Source organism: Centruroides vittatus, unplaced genomic scaffold, assembly GCF_030686945.1.
Source record: "Centruroides vittatus isolate TY-2023 unplaced genomic scaffold, ASM3068694v2 scaffold_944, whole genome shotgun sequence".
In the NCBI taxonomy this organism is placed as follows: domain Eukaryota; kingdom Metazoa; phylum Arthropoda; class Arachnida; order Scorpiones; family Buthidae; genus Centruroides; species Centruroides vittatus.
Genome location: NW_027122722.1, coordinates 1,292,154 through 1,312,360, shown reverse-complemented (window position 1 = coordinate 1,312,360; position 20,207 = coordinate 1,292,154). Strand labels below are relative to the sequence as shown.

Here is a 20,207-nt window from a genome sequence, read left to right as displayed (position 1 = left end):
ACAAGGATCTGCAGTACTGTTTTGAAAACTTGCTTTCTTCATAAATCCGATAAATCGTTTATTCCAGCAACGTGGTGCCTGCTTCAGCCCATACAGACTTTTTTTCAGGAGACATACTCGACCGGTACCATCATCGAAACCCTCTGGTTGTTCCAAATACACTTTCTCTTCAAGTATGCCATTGAGGAAAGCTGTCTTTACGTCAAACTGTTCCAATTGCATATTCTTTGCAGCTGCTACTGCTAACAAGGTTCGAATGGTGTCATAACGTGCGACAGGACTAAATGTTTCCTCGTAGTCAATTCCTGGTTTTTGGGCATAACCTTTTGCAACCAACCGAGCTTTGAAGCGAGTGCTTCCATCACTTTTAGTTTTCTTGCGCAGAACCCAACGATTTTTCACAACCTGTGCATCCTTCGGACGTTCGACTAACCTCCATGTGTCGTTTTGTTTTAGAGATTCCATTTCTTCATGAATGGCATGCATCCATAGTTCTCTCTCGTTCGATTGCAATACTTCAGAAAATGAGTTTGGGTCTTTGTATTCCCCAGCAACAACTCCTGCCATCATTAAAAATTCATTGCTTTCCATCCAGGATGGTTTACCTCGCTGTCTCTTGCTTCTCCAGTTTTCTTTGTCAGAAGTTTCATTATTTTGCTTCGATAAAAGTTCCGTTGATTCTTCTCTTTTATCACATTCACTTTGATTTTTGCTTCCTCCAGAAGAAGACGCCGTGACGAATTCTTCAGTTTTGATTTGATTTTCTCCGTTTCGGCATGTGACCTCCTCCGGTTCCTTCACCTCAGACAACGGAGTGCACCGACCCGATGTCGGCTGCTGCTCTCGAGGAAAGTCAAATTCCACAGTATCACTTTGCCGATTGCAGACGACTTCTGGTTTGAATTTCACATCGTGACTCATAATCACTTTTCTTTGAGAAGGAATCCAGACTCGAAATCCATCCTTATCGTTAACATACCCAACCAACTGTCCGAAAATAGCTTTATTGTCAAACTTCGATCGAAAATTCTTGTTTACATGTACGTAGCATCCAGTGCCGAAGATTCTCAGATGATCAAGTCTTCCTACTTGTCTACCATACCATAATTCATAAGGAGCTTTGTTCTGAACTGAAGATTTTCCAGTACGATTCAAAAGATATACGGCAGTGTTGCATGCTTCTGCCCACAATCCTTTCGGTAATTTGCTTGGATTCAACATAGAACGTGCTGTTTCCACAATGGTACGATTTTCGCGTTCAGCTGCACCATTTTGCTCAGGTGTATAAGGTGGAGGAATCCATTGTTCTATCCCTCTGTTTGCGAGCAATTCAGCAACTCTTTTGTTGACAAACTCCGTACCTCCATCACATCTGAATTGTTTGACAACATGTCCATTTGTTCTAGCTTCATTTAAAAATTGCTCAAGCACATCACATACTTCGCTTTTCTGTTTCAAAAAGAAAATTCGTCGAAACTTGCTGAAGTCATCCTTGAAACATACGTAGTAACGTGCTCCTCCTAAAGATTCGGTGGACATTGGTCCGTTCACATCTGCATGGATCAATTCGCCAGTAACTGTTGGACGATTCATTCTTTGCTTAAATCGTAGTCTATGCATTTTTCCCAAAGCACATCCATCACAGAATTCTTCTTTGCAACCTTCCACGTTGATGTTCATTTGCTTCAAAACATCTTTTACATGCTGTTTATTTTGATGACCAAACCTTTCATGGTACACCTGTAGAGTATCAGACGCTGTCACAAAATTCACCCGAATGTTTTTATATGGTTTTACAACGCGTATATCGAGCATGTACAGACCATTTTTCATGTAACCAGTCATGACAGTGTTCTTACCAATTTCGTCTCGAATTTTAACACTTCTCTCATCGATTACTATCCTGTAGCCGTTCGATGCTGCTGCTCTGACAGAAAACAAGTGGACACTTGCATCAGGGACGTACAAAACATTTTTCATTTCAGCATTATACCAGATATTGTTTCGTCGAACTTGAATCCTTATTGTTCCTTGGCCATGTGCATACATACTCACATTTTGCTTTCCAAGTGAGATTACTTCAGGAACAACAAATTCTCTATATGAGACGAAGTATTGTTTGTTTGGGGTAATATGCTTGGTTGCGCCACTATCACAATACCATTTATTTGCATCAATGTAGTTTCCAACCGACGCGCCCATGACATGTGAAATGAATACATTGACACTTCGTTGCTTATTACTCCCGACACCTGTCTTTTTCTGCGGACAATCTGCTGCCCAATGACCCAATTGTTTGCACTTGTTACATGGAAATTTTTGTTTTGCCCGTTCCACTGACATTTTTGTTTTTCCAGAATTCTGCTTCTTTTTATACTCGCCAGAAGCGACAAACGCATTTGTTTCGGTTGTGCCTTGATCACGCAGTTCAATCGTGCACAGTTTTTCAATGAGTAAATTCAAACTTTGATTTTTTGACGGAATCGTGTCCCAAAGGTCTTTGAAATTATCATAGTCTTTTCCCAATGTAGATAAAATTCGGCCGTTTAATATTCTTTCAGACAAAGTATTTTCTTCGTGTTTCGTTAATTCGTCGTTTAAATCAACAAATAACTTTTGCAATTTGGCAACATGCGTGCTAATGTCCTCCTTCTCATCCCGTTTAACTCGAAAGAAGGCTTCAATTAACATGTTCAAACGTTGCGTACTGCTGCGCTCAAATCGCGCACGTAATTTATCCCAAATTTCTTTCGCACCGTTGCACGTCAACACGAGCTCAGCAACTGGTTTACTTAGCGTACTTGCTATTAAACTTGCCGCCCTCGCGTCGTCTTTCTGCCACTCAGCGTATGTTGCCTTTTGTTCATTCGTCGGCTCTGTTGGTAACTCAACGCGTACACGTTTTCCGTTAATAATATCTTCTAATCCGTATGAACGCAACACCATAGAAACGTGCCATTTCCATTTTGCCCAGTCTTCAGGCCCTTCGAGCTTATCTACGTTTACCTTGTAATCCCCGCTGGCAGCCATTTTCCTTCTATTCGTTCTCGTTCGCACGTATTCAACCAAGTATAAGTTCAGAGGTGCTCCACAATGATCTCTTTCATTCAAAATTGTACTTTTCTTATTTTCACGTGGACTGGACGTGGACTGGGCCCATAACCTATTACTTTTTATTGAAATAAATAACTTTACACGTGGACTTCACGAGTAAACGACATGGCTGACTTGCATGCGGGTTGTTTACATTAAAAAAAAAAAACGTTAACTCTGCTGCTACGCGACAGAGGGAGCCTTGTCATATTTTTTCTTTTTATTACAACAGTAAGAAATCGTAAATATGATAACATTTTTATTTTTCGTCTCCGGTCCAAAAGTAGAGTACCGTTGAACTCGTCTCGGTCCCTTCAGTTCAGAAATATACTCAAAGTCCCGAAATTCCACCGGGCGTAATCTATACAACATCCACAAATTTTTTAAAAAAATATTTACATAGTGATTACGTGACATTCTATTATCGAATTGGAAGTAACCTTATTTAGAACGTATCGCTAATCTTTCGTACATACAGTAATACAATTCATCTTTGTTTTATCAAGAGAAAAAAAGACTCGCTAGTTTGTCGAAAAAATAATGCCTATGGGAAAACGTAAGAGTAAAATTGGTCAGGTAAATTCTAGATTTAAAAGAATAAGAACGACCGAAACGCCCGAAGGCCGTAAAGTGCGACTTGAGCAACATCGACTAAGAATGGCTTTGATAAGGGCTGTAGAAACAGCATCACTACGTCAAGCTCACCCACCAGTGGCCAAGCGGTTCCGTTTCCGGAACACTGGCATCCGATTACAGAGCCGGAGTTTACGTTGAACGGCGGTTTAAAATGCGTTGCAAAGACGACGATTGTCTATTTCCGAACGCCGTCTAAACGAACCTCGGAAAAACGTTGACTTTTACTTTCTTCGCCGTTATTCCCCTCTTTTACAAGTCGTTCGGCCGATCGGGTTATCACTTGTGACGTCAGAAAAAACTCCGATAAGGTCGTCAGCTATATTCCGAAAGCTTCCGGAATATAAAATCTTAAGGCCGTCGACAACCGTCGTTCGGTAGTTAATGATAATGGAGAGGTTGCGGCTGAAGTTCAAACGTTAAACTTGTACAGCAAGCAGAAGTACACGTTTGACGTTTGAACTCCAAGTAAAACACGTTGCACCACACGTTCACGTCGCGCACTGACTCATGGAATATTGTTGAAAAATGGCGGAACACGTTTAACAACGACGAATGTTACTAGCGATGGTAAATAAACAAATTAAACTATTTTAAAGTATTTATAGAATGTTTAATAACACTAAATAGTTTAATAAAAATTGCCAGAACCAATATGACTTTACAGAAAATATATTTCTATTCGACTATACATACATAGATGAGTCTAGCTGATTTGTCCCTTCACACGCTATACGAGACAATAACAGCTGCACTCGCCTACAAAGCCTACAAAGAAAGGTCGACTTGGCCAGTGGAACTGTTACTGCCTCGTACAGCATGTGAAGGGACAAATCAGCTAGACTCATCTATGTATGTATAGTCGAATAGAAATATATTTTCTATAAAAACACTAAATAATTATTTTTAATTAGCGTCGTTTCTCCTGCCGTACGATAGGTTAATAAGACTACCTCATTCTTTTGTTGAGGGAAATAGTGGCTTATGTAAATCCGAAAGAAGCTCGGAAAATTATTTTTAGAAAATTTACAAACATATTACGCTGTTGATGGTAGAAGACGCTGTGAAAAAACAAACCTACTCCTACAGAATTATGATAAGCTATTATGAACAGAAATATATGTGAATTCTATAGGCACTTCACATCACTTGCAAAAAAATATTGAATAATTAAATAATTTCTGGATTAAAATCGTCTGTTTCTTTATAATATTATTCATAACTGCTCAAAAAATAATTATTTTAATAAAATACGTCATAATTTTAACCCAAAATACAAAAAAACGAAGAAGTTTAAGCCGAACTTCTACTCGCCACGCTAGACGTAGCAAACGCTATTATCAACCTTCTAGAATTGCCAGATGGCGGCGCTCGACGTCCGCGTTCGCGTTTTGGGCTGAAAACGTCGGCCGCAACCTCTCTAATCGTTCTTCATTCCGATGTTTAACTTAGTCGCAGATACGGTTTAAAATACGAACAAATCGAAATTTAGGAAATTTCTACCGAATTCGAAATTCGTATTCGGAATAGATTTTTAAGGAATTATTCTGTTTATTTTAGAGTTGTGTGACGTCATTTTCAAGGAAATTAGTAAGCTCGGAGCGCTATTGAGCATTGCACTATGGGCGAGTGGTCTCCGTTGCCGCTCATAGCGGCGGTGACCAGACCCTAAACACTGGGAAGTTCGGTCGTTGGTTCGCGCCGCGACTCGGACAGGCTGGCTGCTAGGAGTTTTCCGGGTTTTCTCCTAGCCAATAACGACTGAATAGGAGGCCAGTTTCTCATAAAAGTCTTCCCGGAAGGCACGGTTTCCCGCGCGTACGTTTAGGCCGAGAGATAAACGGCTGGCTCTTCGGTCGCGTAGCGATCATAAACACCACTCTTCGGAGGAAAGGCGAATATAAGGCTATAACCTCCATATAAACCAGAGAGGAGGCGAATAGAATAGAATAGAGCATTGCACTAATTCAATATGGCTGCCCCATGAAAACATGACTTTATTGTACAAAGAAATGAAAATGGAATTAATTTTGGAAAAAGAAACGGCAGAAAATATTTTTATTAATAAATTTCAATTATTTGATGTATAAAATGTTTACAATGATCTTTACTTCTTTATTGTAAGGTTCAATAACTGTAGATAACTTTTTTTTTATAAACAGAGGGTTAAAATCTGAAAAAAATAAGTTCGACTCAATGTTTATGATTAAAACTGAGGTTTACCTTTTACACGTTTAGAGTCTTCAGAAGTGTTATGTTCAGAGCATTAAATAAATTGTAAAGAAATGAACAGCATTAATAATAATCCAAAATTACATAGGTTTGTATACTTGAATGAATTTTCACCTACATATAGGAAATGACTTCTCGAAATATTGTATCATTTGAACAAAAATTCTTGTTTCAACTATTTGCATTTTAGGAATTTCTAAAATAAAATACTACTATTAAGTAAATACAGTCAGTACATCATAAAAACACAAACAAAAAGAATATAAATTACACAATAAAATTATACAATTTTATTAAATAGAAATGATATACGATTATTTATAATATACATGTAATAATAATTGAACAAAATCTTACAAAGATTCTTTTATACAAGTACAGTATGAGTATTTCTACTTTTGTTCAAATAAATATATCAATTAAGATATTGAAACAAGTATTTTGAAATGTGTTTCGTCAGTAAGATATTGAGATGAGTATTTACTCATCTCAACTGACGATTTTTAAGATCTAACAAACATTCCATTTACAATGTCATCACGCTTGGTTGTAGCTTTTCTGACAGCAAGATGCATTGTAGTTTCTTCACTTCCTTCCTTGTTCATCAAAATAATAATTACTTCTATTGCATCATAAGTTTGTATACAAATATTGTGCAGAATGCATGCACCAATAATTGTTTTTACAATCAAGTCCATTTGACACGTCTAAAAACGTTAGCAGTCTGAACCTTCCAAACGCAGCATGCTCAATTTCATTTCTACATTTTGATAATTTATTATTGTATAATATTTGCATGCTGTTGAGATTCCCATTATCTCGATATGGCATTAGCAAATGTTCAGATAACGGATAGGTATGTACTATCACCCAAAATATGGCCACAGCTGAAAAATGCACCACCGATGTTTACTCTTTGATGCAATGCTGATCGTCGAAAACACAGGCATCATGTTACTGGGAGCCGGATGGCTTTTAGGACAGACAGAAACGTTGATGGCTGCTAATTTCGTTTTTGCACGAGCAGTAGCGTTTGCAGGCAGCTTGGATACGGGATGGAGACCACACGAGAGATGGTGCGGATTAAGGAAGTGCACCATACACAATTCTAACAATAACAAATATCCATTTATTAAGCTATTTACAAGTTATACAAGAAATTATGGTTATTCGTTACTTATTTTCTTAAGGTTAATATTTTGTATTAAAGCTTTGTCCTCACTGTTAACTAATTCGCGAGTTCTAAGTTGAAGAGAGAGGGTTTACATAGCGTTTATATAGATACCCGGTAAAGGATCTGAGATGCATTGTCGATACGACAGATTGATGGAGGAATGGTGCATCGATGAATGAATCGTTGGAGGGAGGAAAGTCACTTAGGATAGGTAAAGTATCCGAGCGCTTGGGCAACTTCGGCGAGAGCGAACTTTCGGTGATCACGGACTCCTCCGTCAGACAAACTCTCCATCAGACGAACGAACTGTCGGACGAACGAACACCTGTCGTCATTAGTCATTGCCTTTTATTTGGAGTTCTCCCTCTTTCCTTCAATGCCCTTTTTTGGCAATGTTGCAACGTTTATGTCCAATGCAAATTCTCGTCACCAAGTTTCTGGTGACACATTCGATGGCTCATCCTGAAAGGGAAGTGACTCCACAGAAGAATAAAATCATATCCTTTACAATTTTAAACAATGGTGGGAAAAATTATAGCAAGTTTTAATTTCAAAATTAAATTTTTATCCACAAAATTTTCGTGAAGTCAGGGCTCTCACACAGCGGCGTAGCGTGGGTGTCAGCCGCCCGGGGCGGAGGAAAATTTCGCCGCCCCCTTATTTAGGTATTTTTACAAGATATTATTTATTGTGCAGTGGCGTGCCGTCATTAGAAGCGATGGAAACGCCGATTCCACCTTCCAATGACCTTCCCTTGTGTTTTATAAAATATAAATTTTCATATTTTAACGTACAACATTAATTAAAATTAATTTTTTACTATAACTGCATTATGTATCTTACAAATTCCTATACTACATGTGAAAAAAAAACGATAAGATTGCTATTGTATATTCGAATAACTCAGTGGCGGAAGGAATGTCGAAACCGGGTCAATTTCCAATCAGCCAGATTATATAGGCATTGATTGGCACATGCGGTTTACAGAGCACCAACCTCATCTGGTTTAGCTGGTAGAAGCAACACACGCATAAAGCATCTAATTTTATATCCCGGACCGGTTCTGAGTTGTTAGCCGCCTGCCTGCTAGATATTCGGCCGCCCTCGCCCGATTATGTGAATCGTGAGTAGACTAGATCAACGGCGGGCAACCCCCGGCCCGCGGGCCAGCTACGGCTCGCGAAAAGTTTCTATCCGGCCCGCGAGATCTTTAATAGATTATTAAATTGGAAAAATAACTAATTAATAGTTAGTTTTCCAATTCTTTGTAATTTTCGAAAACGATAAGAGAAATAAATGTAGTAATTAACTTTTTATTTATTTATTTCATATTTGCAGACTAAAAAAATTATGAGTCACAAGAAGGCGTCAATTAACTACTACGGCCCGCGGAAATAACGTAAAATTTATTCTGGCCCATGTTATAAAAAAGGTTTCCCACCCTAGACTAGATTTATAACTTAACCCTCTTGCACTCAACCTGCAGAATTTTCTGCAGTTGTTTTACTACCCGTAACGCTCAAGCTGCAGAATTTTCTGCAGTTGTTTTACTACCCGTAACGCTCAAGCTGCAGAATTTTCTGCAGTTTAGAGTTAACGGTTTAGAAAAAATATTTCTTGAGAACTATACATCTTAGACTTACGCAGTTTTCACGATTGTTTTCTTCTGTGTTTAATTTACATAAAAAAAATTGTTTTGGATTTTTTTATTAAATAGATTTGTTATTTTGGATTTTTTAAAAAACACAACTCAAGGTCATCTATAGACTAGAGGTAAACGTTCCTTTTTCTATCTTTTTCTTTAATTTTTGTGCTAATTTTTGTGTTATTACAAATTTATTTAGTTCATTACATATGTCCATTATACTTTTCATGATTTCTGATGATATATATATATTTTTTTTAACGTAAAAGCAATATATAAAAGTTACTTTTGTTGATTTTTTTATTATTTTGTTAGTTTTTGTACTAATTTAAGCTGTTATATGTTTGTTATTGACAGCTTTCTGTTATTTTTCACATTTTTGTTCACTTTTGTTAATTACTTTATAACATATAATAGTGACAAATATTGTAAACAAAAGCACGTGTTTTAGTGGTGTCGTGAGAGGTCATGTGACCGCAGAAACGCCTGGTGACGCCATTCCACTTCCTGTGACCTACCTATGACGTAATATCTAAAACATCAAAATAATTTAATATATTAAATGTTTTTCATTATTTAAAACTATAATTTCGCTAAATGAATTCATTTATTGTTGAGATATTAATGAGAAATTAAATTTAAATACAGTGGTACCTCGACATACGAGTTTAATTCGTTCCGTAACCTTGCTCGTATCTCAAATTGCTCGTATCTCAAAGCAATTTTCCCTATTGAAATTAATTGAAATGCCATTAATCCGTTCCAGCTCCCAAAACACCACCTCAGTTGTTTTTGTTAAGTGTTTTTGAATAAGAAAAATGTATTTACAAGAAGAAACATTTGTTTATAAATAACAAATACATATTCTATAAAAACATAATAAAAGAAAAAGTGAAGTGCTTACAGAAGCGCTTAATTTTTGTCACTGGTCTTCGCTTTTTTCGTCACGCTTTGCTCATTTTCACTTGCAGATCGTTTAAAAAAACTGTCCAAGGAGGTTTGTTTCTTCCTCCCTTTCAGGATATTGCGGAAATGAGTTAGGCAAGTTTCGTTGAACAACTCCGATGCACGACCAGTTGCAACTTTTTCGGGGTGATTTTTATCCACGAACTCCACAACTTTCTCCCACATTTCCAAGATCTCCTTTATATCTCTTGTAGAGATAACCTCCTCCATCTCTGGCTTCTCTTCAGAACTAATTTTTCGTTGAACCACCGTATGCTGCTGCGAATGTAGATCGTGTAACTCCTCGGTTGTCAGCTCCTGAGACTGTTCCTCGACGAGTTCGTTCACATCTCTCTTATCCACCTCCAGACCCATAGATTTTCCCAGAGAAACAATCTCCTCTACCACTGACACTTCGGGTTCCAATCCTTCGAAGGCTCTTTCAGCTACAGCCTCAGGTCACAGCTTCTTCCATGCAGAGGTTAAGGTCCTCGTTGTAACACCCAGCCAGGCCTGATCAATAATTCTTAGGCATATCACGATGTTAAAGTGGTCCTTCCAGAACTCTCGAAGGGTAAGGTTTGTGTTCTCCGTCACCTCAAAGCAGCGCCGAAAAATGTGCTTGGTGTACAACTTCTTAAAATTAGAAATCACCTGCTGATCCATGGGCTGCAGGATAGGAATGGTGTTGGGTGGTAGGTAGAGAACCTTTATAAACTTGAACTCTTCGAGTAAATCATCTTCGAGATTTGGTGGATGAGCAGGGGCATTGTCGAGGACGAGAAGGGCTTGCATGGGTAGGTTGTTTTCCTGTAGATATTTTTTAACAAAGGCCAAACACCAGGTTTATCCACTCCACAAAGAATTTCCTGGTGACCTACGCCTTCGGATTTGCCCTCCACATAACTTGCAGTTTTTCTTTTAAAATCTTATGTGACTTAAAGGCTCTGGGATTTTCCGAATGGTATACTAGCAGAGGCTTAATTTTGCAGTCGCCACTCGCATTGGCGCAAAGTGCTAGAGTTAATCCATCCTTCATGGGTTTGTGACCTGGCATCGTCTTCTCCTCTGCCGTTATGTAAGTCCTATTTGGCATCCTTTTCCAGAAAAGCCCTGTCTCGTCACAGTTAAAGACTTGCTGGGGGATGTATCCTTTGGCTTCTATCAGTTCGGAAAACGTTTTGATTTAAACCTCAGCTGCCTTCACATCCGAACTTGCTCCCTCACCATGCTTGACGACGGAGTGAATGCCGGTCCTTTTCCTAAAGTTGTCAAACCAGCCCTGACTGGCTTTAAACGAGTCCTCCGATTCCTCGTTTGTGGAAGTGTGTGGGATCTGCTTCAGCAAATCACCGTAAATCGCTCGTGCCTTCTCACGTATGATGCTTTGTGTTAAGGTTCTCCTTGAAGCTGCTTCTCTGTCACCCACACCATCAGTAGTTTCTCCATCTTTTCATGGAGAGACGTCCGGAGCTTAGAAATTATTGTAACGCCCTTAGCTGGCATTATACGCTTTATCAACTCCTTCTGTTTAAGCACATTGATGTGCTACGCCCGTACATCCTCGCCAAGTCAATTACTTGCACACCTTGCTCATGTTTTTCTATGATTTCACGCTTTAATTCAATAGACATCATCATCTTCTTCGGACCCATGGTTATAAAAATAAATGTGATAATGTTTTGTAAATGTACAAAAAGCGTAAAACGCGAACCCAATTTATCAAAAATTCTTCGAAAACGAGGGAAACAAGCACACAGACTGAGGTCTAGTCTGAGGTGGGAGAAACCGTTAGACGCTGCACACGACCCCAACATGCGGGCCGCATGTTGGGGTCGTGTGCAGTGGTGTAGTGTGCGATTCCTCGTATCTCAAATCTTGCTCTCATCTCAAAGCAAAATATCGCTCGCTCGGCGGCTCGTATCTCAAAACACTCGTATATTAGGGCACTCGTATGTCGAGGTACCACTGTATATTAAAAGAATAAATGAATTTTATTATGAAAATAATAATAATAATAAGTTATTAGAATAAAAACTACAGAAAATACATTCTAATAATTATTTTGTAATATATTAATAAGTTAAATATATTTTATAATATATAAAATATATTATTTCAGTATGGAAAAGATAATTTCTGTTTTGATCTCCAGATGGCATTATTGTAAATATATTCCGTTTTTACTTAATATTTAATTTAAAAATTCAAGTAATTCTACTTAATTGAAAATTTGTGAAAATATACAATCCTAAATGTTAATATTTTTATAAACCAAATTAGAAGTAACATTTCTTCTATTTTTTTTAATAAATAGTAACTTTATAAATTGCATATTTTTTGTTTAATGAAAAGAGAGACTGTAAAATATATATTTATATATATTAATATATATTTTGGTTTTTAATGCAATCACATAACATTTACACTAAAATGTATTAACAGGTATACAAATAACTTGGGAAGGTCTAGTTTAAAATTTCGTTACAAGATGGCATACGTGTAGCCTGACAATTAGAGTACCTAGGTATCAGAGTAGCGACAATGGGTTGTCAAATTTTCTATTTGAAATTAGTAAATGCAGTAGAAGTTTTGACAAGCTGAATATCTATTTCATTAACTACTGACTGATTTCTTACGTTCGCTTTAAAATAACGTGTTACATGGAAACTAAACTTTAAAGTGGATATAATAAGAAAATTCTTAAATTAATATATGGCACAACAAATATTGTATATTAAAATACAAAAATACATTAAAAAAATATCAGACATTTATTTTTATTTGCTGTGATTCATAAATTCATTGATGTAACTTACCAACATTTTGTAATAAATGTTTCTATTCATTAAATAAATTTGAATTTAGAACTACTGTATAATGTATTTGGTTTCCCTAATTATTTCTGTTAATTGTTTGCACTTACTTTGTACATATGTAATTTTCAAGAATCACAATTTTGAAATACCTCACTAAATTTTAATTTAAATAATTATAGTTTGTTTTTATATTAAAATAGACTATTTTTTAATTCATAGCAATTTACATCCACAAATATATAATGAAAATACTCCTACTGGATCAGATGTTGATGACGATTTTTTGAAAGTTTCTTTATCTCCTACAAAAAAAAAAAAGAAATTATTCCTAAAAAAGCAATTCTTATACCCAAGCAACTGAAATATTCAATTAAGTATGTAAAAGTATTTATTTTGTATATTTTATTTATCAATATTTAAAAATGTTAGAATTCCTGTAAAAATGTGTTTTGTGTGTTGCATAATAATACATGAAATTATTTGGTTAAATAGTTTGACTTTGAAGAAGTATTTGGTTCAAATATTCATCTAACAATAGGCAAGCGCCAAATCTGACAGAGGGCGCTCAAGATGGCTGCCGAAACAGGTAAGGAACCGACCATGTGTTTGTTCAATGCCTGAGCCGATTCAGTTTCCATCGGTGACGACTACTGCGATGACCAAATGGAGAACAAATCATTGAATTTATAAAGTAAATAATTAATAAAAAGTACATGGCCGGCGTTATTTACATTTAATAAATATATAAAAATATAAATACGACTATACAGAGATAAAACTTGCTTCTGAAAGACAGAAGCAAGTTTTATCTCTGTATAGTCGTATTTATATTTTTATATATTTATTAAATACATTGAATTTATGTCAAATTCTAGACTGTATCGGCGACAGGAAACGTTGTCTTGTAGAAGGTGAAGCCGTTTTGGATGCTGGACACATCGTATTTTGTGGATTAAACTCTAACAACAACACTGAAAGTTCATGTTGCTTTAGTGTTGCAATCTCAGATATTGTCGTTTTAATACGTCTCGATTACGGGGAGAATGCGCGTGCAAAGCGGGGCTGTCTGGTTTTCGTAAACATGTGATAGCCGAGCATAATACTAAAATTAAAACAAAAAACGTAAATTAACTTATATTTTCAATTAAGAATATTTTTAAAAATTTGACTGGAAAGTTATCTCGACATATGTATATGAAGATAGAAAACTTACCTATTTTCTTTCCGATCTGTGTACAAAAACAATTTTTCGACAGGCATGTCCATTTACAAAAAAAAAATTAGACATTTTTTTCTTTTTATGTGGACGGCTTCAGATTTTCAAGAGAATAATTTTCAAACTTGAATAGGAATATTACCGCTACGTCATGACTACATAAGAATTATTATTTAAAAATAAAATAAAAGACCATCGTGTGTAGAATTAAAACACTTCTCACCTGTTAACGTGTAACAGGTGAGAAGTGTTTTAAATATTTTAAGCAGTATACACCATGTTCTAATATAAAAACATAACTATTATGATAAATAAAACTATGTTCAGTGTTGTTGTTAGAGTTTAATCCACAAAATACGATGTGTCCAGCATCCAAAATGGTTTCACCTTCTACAAGACAACGTTTCCTGTCAGCTTCTTACCTGTATCGGCAACCATTTTGAGCGCCCTCTGTCGGATTTGGCGCTTGCCAATAGGACCAAATGTGTTATGTAGCAATCAGTCGATGCCTGTCTGCTTCCATTTTTTACCACTACAGACATGAAAACTATTTTGCAATGTAATGTTTACTAATCACCACATTTTAAGACAGTAGGTGTTTCATTTTGTACCAATGAAGGAATTTACACCATTTTACAACTTAATGTTTATTAATAAGCTAATTTTAAGATAGTTTATGACTGTATTGGTTTCAGTTTGTATTACTAAAGACATTTAGATTTTGTTGCAATTTAATGTTTATCACTAGTTCATTTTGAGAGTGTTTCATCAAATATCTATTCACATATGCAGAGATCAATGAGTTAAAAGTCAAAATTTCAATTTTTTATGTTTATCAATTGTAAAGATACCAGAGCTTTCTGGGAAAAATGAGCTGTCTCCCTTCCAGACACAGTTAAGCCTCTAGTTGTTCTAATCATGTAATTTCTAATTAATATTTGTAGCATAATTTCTGCCCGATTAATTTGACTGAAGGTTGGATGATTATTAATTTTCTAATGTTGATGTCATAGAAATCTCTTGCCTGCTCTTGTAATCACATCACCAGATGATGTCGTCATCATACTACTTTCCACAGAGATGTTCCTTCAACTTCAAAAACAAGTGATGATCGCTTGGTATGGGATCTGGGTTGTGTTATGGATGTTTCAAAACTTCCCACTTGAATGTCTGCAACAACTCTTGTGTGACCTGAGCACTGTGCAGACAGGTGTTATCGTGCAGCAGGCAGACGCCTTGCATTATCATCCTTTGCCATTTGTTTTAGAGTGTCCGTCATAACTTTTTTCTCATCAGGAAAAAATACTACCTTGTTCACCACAAGGTTGAAACAGGGTAACTGCACACTACTGTCCATACTTCTAATTTTACACTTTTTCTTTTCAGCAGTTAAATATTCACAAATTTGTTACCTTGAATATTCTTTTCAATCCTCGTCGCCAATTGTAGTGTATGTAAACCACTTAACATGATTTAATATACACGGTATAACATAGCTAGTCTTTATTCCAGCACAGCTTTATACATCCTTGACCTTTTCTGACTGGTTCACATTCCAATGCTGCCTCGCCCACTGGATTGACTGTTGCCAGTTGGATAACAGCACAGTTTTCTTCAATCTTTTGAATGAGCTCACCAGTGACAATGAATGGGTTTCCACCCTTTCTTCATCATAAACGTCACTTCTCCCCATTTTAAATGTTACAACATAATTTTACCACATTTTACCTGTTCGTAACATCTTCAACATAAATGGAAACAAGTTGCCAATGAATTTCAGTGGCAGTTTCTCCTTCTGTGCAAAGAAATCAAATCACTGAATGAACCTTGCACTTGACTGTATTACAAATTGATTTGGCCATTTCAAACACATAATTCAAGCAAAATGATGCTGAATTAAAGTTAGGTGACTTCCGTCATATGACATAGAACCTAAAAGACACAGCAACACAGCCAATTCTAAACAAATAATTTTTGTCAAATTTTTACTGGCTTCTATCTTTACTTTACAAATATAACTCATTTATAGTTATAATTTTTATGAATATATTTTTAGAAGTTATATCAAAGTATAGATTTCTCACTTGACATTTGGTAAACAATGTATAGTAAAATGGCAATTTTATTCCTAAATAAATATTAAGTATTTTTAAGAAAATTGTAACTTTCATTTTCCTGATAAAAGGCTTTTCATATATTTATTATGTTGTACAAATATAAAGATAATTATAATTAACATTAAAATATTCTTTTAATAAACATTCTTTCTAATTTAACAGTAATCTTAAAATATGTTAAATGTATAATATACAATATAGATTTACTATATTTTACAGTTAAATAAATAATGCATCACAGAAAAAATTAAATCCAAGATATACAATTATAAAACTAAATTATACAAAGAAAATGGAAGAAACAAGCAAAAATTCGATTCCTTCTTCACATCAGTTAAAGAAAATTAATTCCTATTTAAACGAGAAAAATATAAAAAGAATGGAAAACTTAGAGAAACTGATTTCTACATCATCATCTGAAGATGTAAAAAATGTTTTAAAACATCAATATAAACTATTAATGAAGAAGCAGAGAAACTCTTTCATTTCCTCTACTAATATGCAATATAAAGAAACACCCTCAGATCTGAAAAAGTTTGCTATGAATAACCTTGCATTTGGGGACGAATGTTGGATATCCACATACAAAAATGAAATAATTGATTCTTTAAATAAGTATCAAATCATTATTATTAAAGGCGAATCTGGTTATGGAAAAAGTACCAGAATACCACTATACGTTCACGAGATAAACGAATTTTGCCAAGGAAAAATTGCTAGTTGTCAACCTTATAATGTAAATATATTAAGTTTATCATCTTATATGTCAACTTACTACAAAAATAAACTTAACTTGGAAATTGGATATGTCTTAGGAAAGGAAAATACTGTAAATAACGAAACACACATAGTATTTACAAGTTGTCAGAGGCTGTTACAAGAATGTATTCATACTCCATATCTGTCAAAATATTTTTGTATAATAATTGATGAATATTTTCTTCAGAGTGCAGATGCTGACTTGCTACTTTTGCACGTGAAAGAAATAGTTCAACAAAGACCAGATTTCAAACTGATTCTTATTAATCCTGCATTTGATATTACCGATTGTAAATGCTATTTTAAAGATAAGGAAGATGTAATTACAATGATTTTGCTACCATCCTTAACATTCCCAGTGAAAACAGTTTATAACACTATTAGTGATAAAAGTAAATGTGTAGAAAAATGTGCACAATTAATAAAGTTTATTAACAATAATAAACTGGATGGAAACATACTGATTTTTCTCCCTAGTACAAAGGAAATGGAAAGCTGTCGTGAAATGGTAAAAAATGCATTAAAAGATAGAGTTGAATATCATATTTTACATAACATGATGAATCAAGAAGAAATATTTAATTTGTATGCATTTTCAAATATTAGAAGGAAGGTTATTTTTGCAAATCAATGTGCCGAATCCTTATGGTTACCTAATATTTCTTATGTTATAGATTCGGGTAAGTTAAAAGAAAATAAATATCAATCAGAAAAAGAATCATATATTAGTAAGTTGAACTCGGAGAGAAGAAAGAACCTTGTTGGGTGGTCATTAAAAAACTGTTGTTATAGAATTTACACTTCTGATACTTTGGAAGAAATGCTGGAAATGCCAATACCAGATATTTTAAAAATAGAACCAAGCCAATTACTTTTAACTTTATATCGTTATAAAATACCAAATCCTATTTATGCAACATTCATATCTTTGCCAGGTAATGAACATATTAAAGCAGGATTAAATAAATTAATAAAAAATAAAGTAATTAAATCAAATTCTTTAACTACTCTTGGAGAAGATATGATTAATTATATGCCCATGCAAACTTCTCATGCAAAATTAATTGCATTAGGTAGAGAAAGGGGAATTGAATTTGAAGCTGTAATGATTCATATAATATCGTCACTTAAAAATCCAATTTTTATGACTATTGGAGAATCAAAAGATATTGGTAAATTAAAATTTTTTCATCAATATGGTGATTATTTTGCAGTTTTCAATGTTTATTTTAATTGGATAAAACAAGTTAATAAAGAAAGATGGTGTGAAGAAAATGGAATTAATCACACTGCAGTAACTTATTTGCATGGAAAAATAGATGATACATGTAAAGTTTTTGGAATAAAACCTAAAGAGATTTTGTCAAATCTGGATGCAGTCTATGAATTAATATGCGAATGTTTTATTGATAACTTTTGCTCTTACTCGGGTCATTCTACACTTGGTTATCAATCATTGGAAACTGGAAAAATTTTACATATTCATCATTCTTCTGTATTATTTCACAAAACAGCCATCCCAGAAAAGTCTGTCGTATTCAGTAATATAATTGAACACGGGAAGAATAATTATATGATAAATGTTACTCCACTTTCTGACTGTTTATTAGAAAAATTAATACAGAAAGATTTAATTAAAGAAGAAGTAAAGCAAACTAAAAAATTAATTTCATCTGAGATACCATCATTAGGAACTATATTGCTGAAGGAGTTTCTTCTAAAAGATAGAAAGCATCTAGAAAGTTTAGAAAATAAAATAAAAACACATCTCAGATGTGATACAGTAATAATTGATGCATGTGTGGAAAGTGACAGTATTTTAGTATATACGTATCCAGAATATATTAATGAAGCATCATCATTCCTTTCTGATTATTTAAAAGAGTTTTCAATGAAATTAAGATCAAAAGAAGAAATTATGACTATGCAACTTGGACACTTAAGTATGAGTGTGAAAATGGCCAAAGGAGCAGTTATAAAAGATATTAATTTTTTAGCAATTAAAAGTAATGAGGAAGATACTGTATCAGAAGAACCAGAAAATGATTTTAGTTTTCGATATCAATATTCCATTAATCTTTCCTGGCAGAGACGCCATTGTCGAGGTGAAGGATTTGTCACATTTTATTCACCCGAAGATTTTGCTGCTGCGCAAACTTATTTATCATCAAATCCTATAGTGGTAGATGGTGTAAATGTAAAAGTTTCTACAAGTAGAAAAGAAAAAAATCAGTTTTATATAAAAGGTCTGAGTTCAAAAACTACTAATGAATCTCTGAAGGAATCTGTTGAGAAGTCATTATCTGCAAAAATTAAAGTGAAAGAAGCTTCCATTGTTCTGGCTCAAGAATTTACTACTACTTCAGATGAAATAGAATTAATTAGGCAAAATTTATTTTTACAGTTTATTTGCTATATTAAAGGTAATCTTGAAGTCGAAGTGGCTGTGCCTAACAGTTCTGATATTAAAATGAGAGCATATTTAAATTTTGATAATGAAGAAGATCTTTCCCTTGTATTAGATGTAATTAAAACAGATAATATTCAGTTTCAAGATTTAACACTGAATGCTATTCCTGTTTATCGAATGACAGTGATTTGTGCTTCTGATCAATATAAATGTATAAAATCAAATATTAAATATTTAGAAAATAGATTGAAGTTGAAAGAAAGTTGGACATCAGATACAGTATTTCTTATTTTACTTTCAAATGATTTTATGATGATGAAAGAGGCAGAAATATTAATTACCACTGAATTGAAAGGGAAGTTATTGGAAGATTTATCTCTCGGCCATTCAAGAAAATTGTTTTCCCATTCAGGTAGACAGTGGTTAAAACAAGCCAGCAAAGCAACAGAAACATTTATAATTCAAAATTCAAAGCACAAAACAATTAGGATATGTGGAACAACTGAAAATTATGAAAAAATTAAATTGAAAATATATAATTATTTGAAGAACATAGAAAATGAAGTAATATCTGTTATTAATATTAACCACGGAGATATTTTAAACAGATCAGTAATTAAAGGTTTAATACAAGAGTATGGCATCACTTGCAAAGGATTTCTTGAACAATTTCAATTAACATCTATAGAATTAAATATTCAGTTTGGACAGCTGACATTGTGTGGAATGCCAAAATGTATTATAGATGTAAGTTTTTTTTCTTTTTGAGAAAATAGTTGTATTATAATTATTTTAATTTAGGACATAAAAATGATTTTAACAGAAGTTCTAAACATTAATTAATGTAACTTTTTGCCTACAATTCAGAGATTATATGTTATAAACCTTCTGTCTGCTGCATATTATTTGCAGCAGCAGATAATATGCAGTTATATGCAGCAGATTATAATCTGCTGCATATAATTTTCCTACAGCATCAAAAATCTGGCTCTAAAATTATTTTATTTTTATCATACAATGAGTCTGTGATATATCTACAATGAAGTCTTCTTGATTTCATAAAATATCAAGAAGACCTCATCAAACACCCATCGCCTGAAAATGGCACAATATGAAAATATATCAATTACCCAGAGTCAAGGGTCCCTGGCATTATCCAAAGAA

At 34.4% G+C, this 20,207-nt stretch overlaps 1 protein-coding gene across 1 annotated transcript in view; it reads left to right on the top strand.

Moving 5' to 3' along the window:
- Positions 1 to 16,196: 16,196 nt before the first annotated feature.
- The window catches only part of LOC136990481 (uncharacterized), a 32,238-nt gene continuing 28,227 nt past the window's right edge, over positions 16,197 to 20,207 (top strand). The window contains exon 1 of the mRNA XM_067288865.1: positions 16,197 to 19,790. Within this exon, the coding sequence (XP_067144966.1) occupies positions 16,254 to 19,790 (3,537 nt within the window). The 5' untranslated portion in view covers positions 16,197 to 16,253. The remainder of the gene's footprint in view (positions 19,791 to 20,207) is intronic.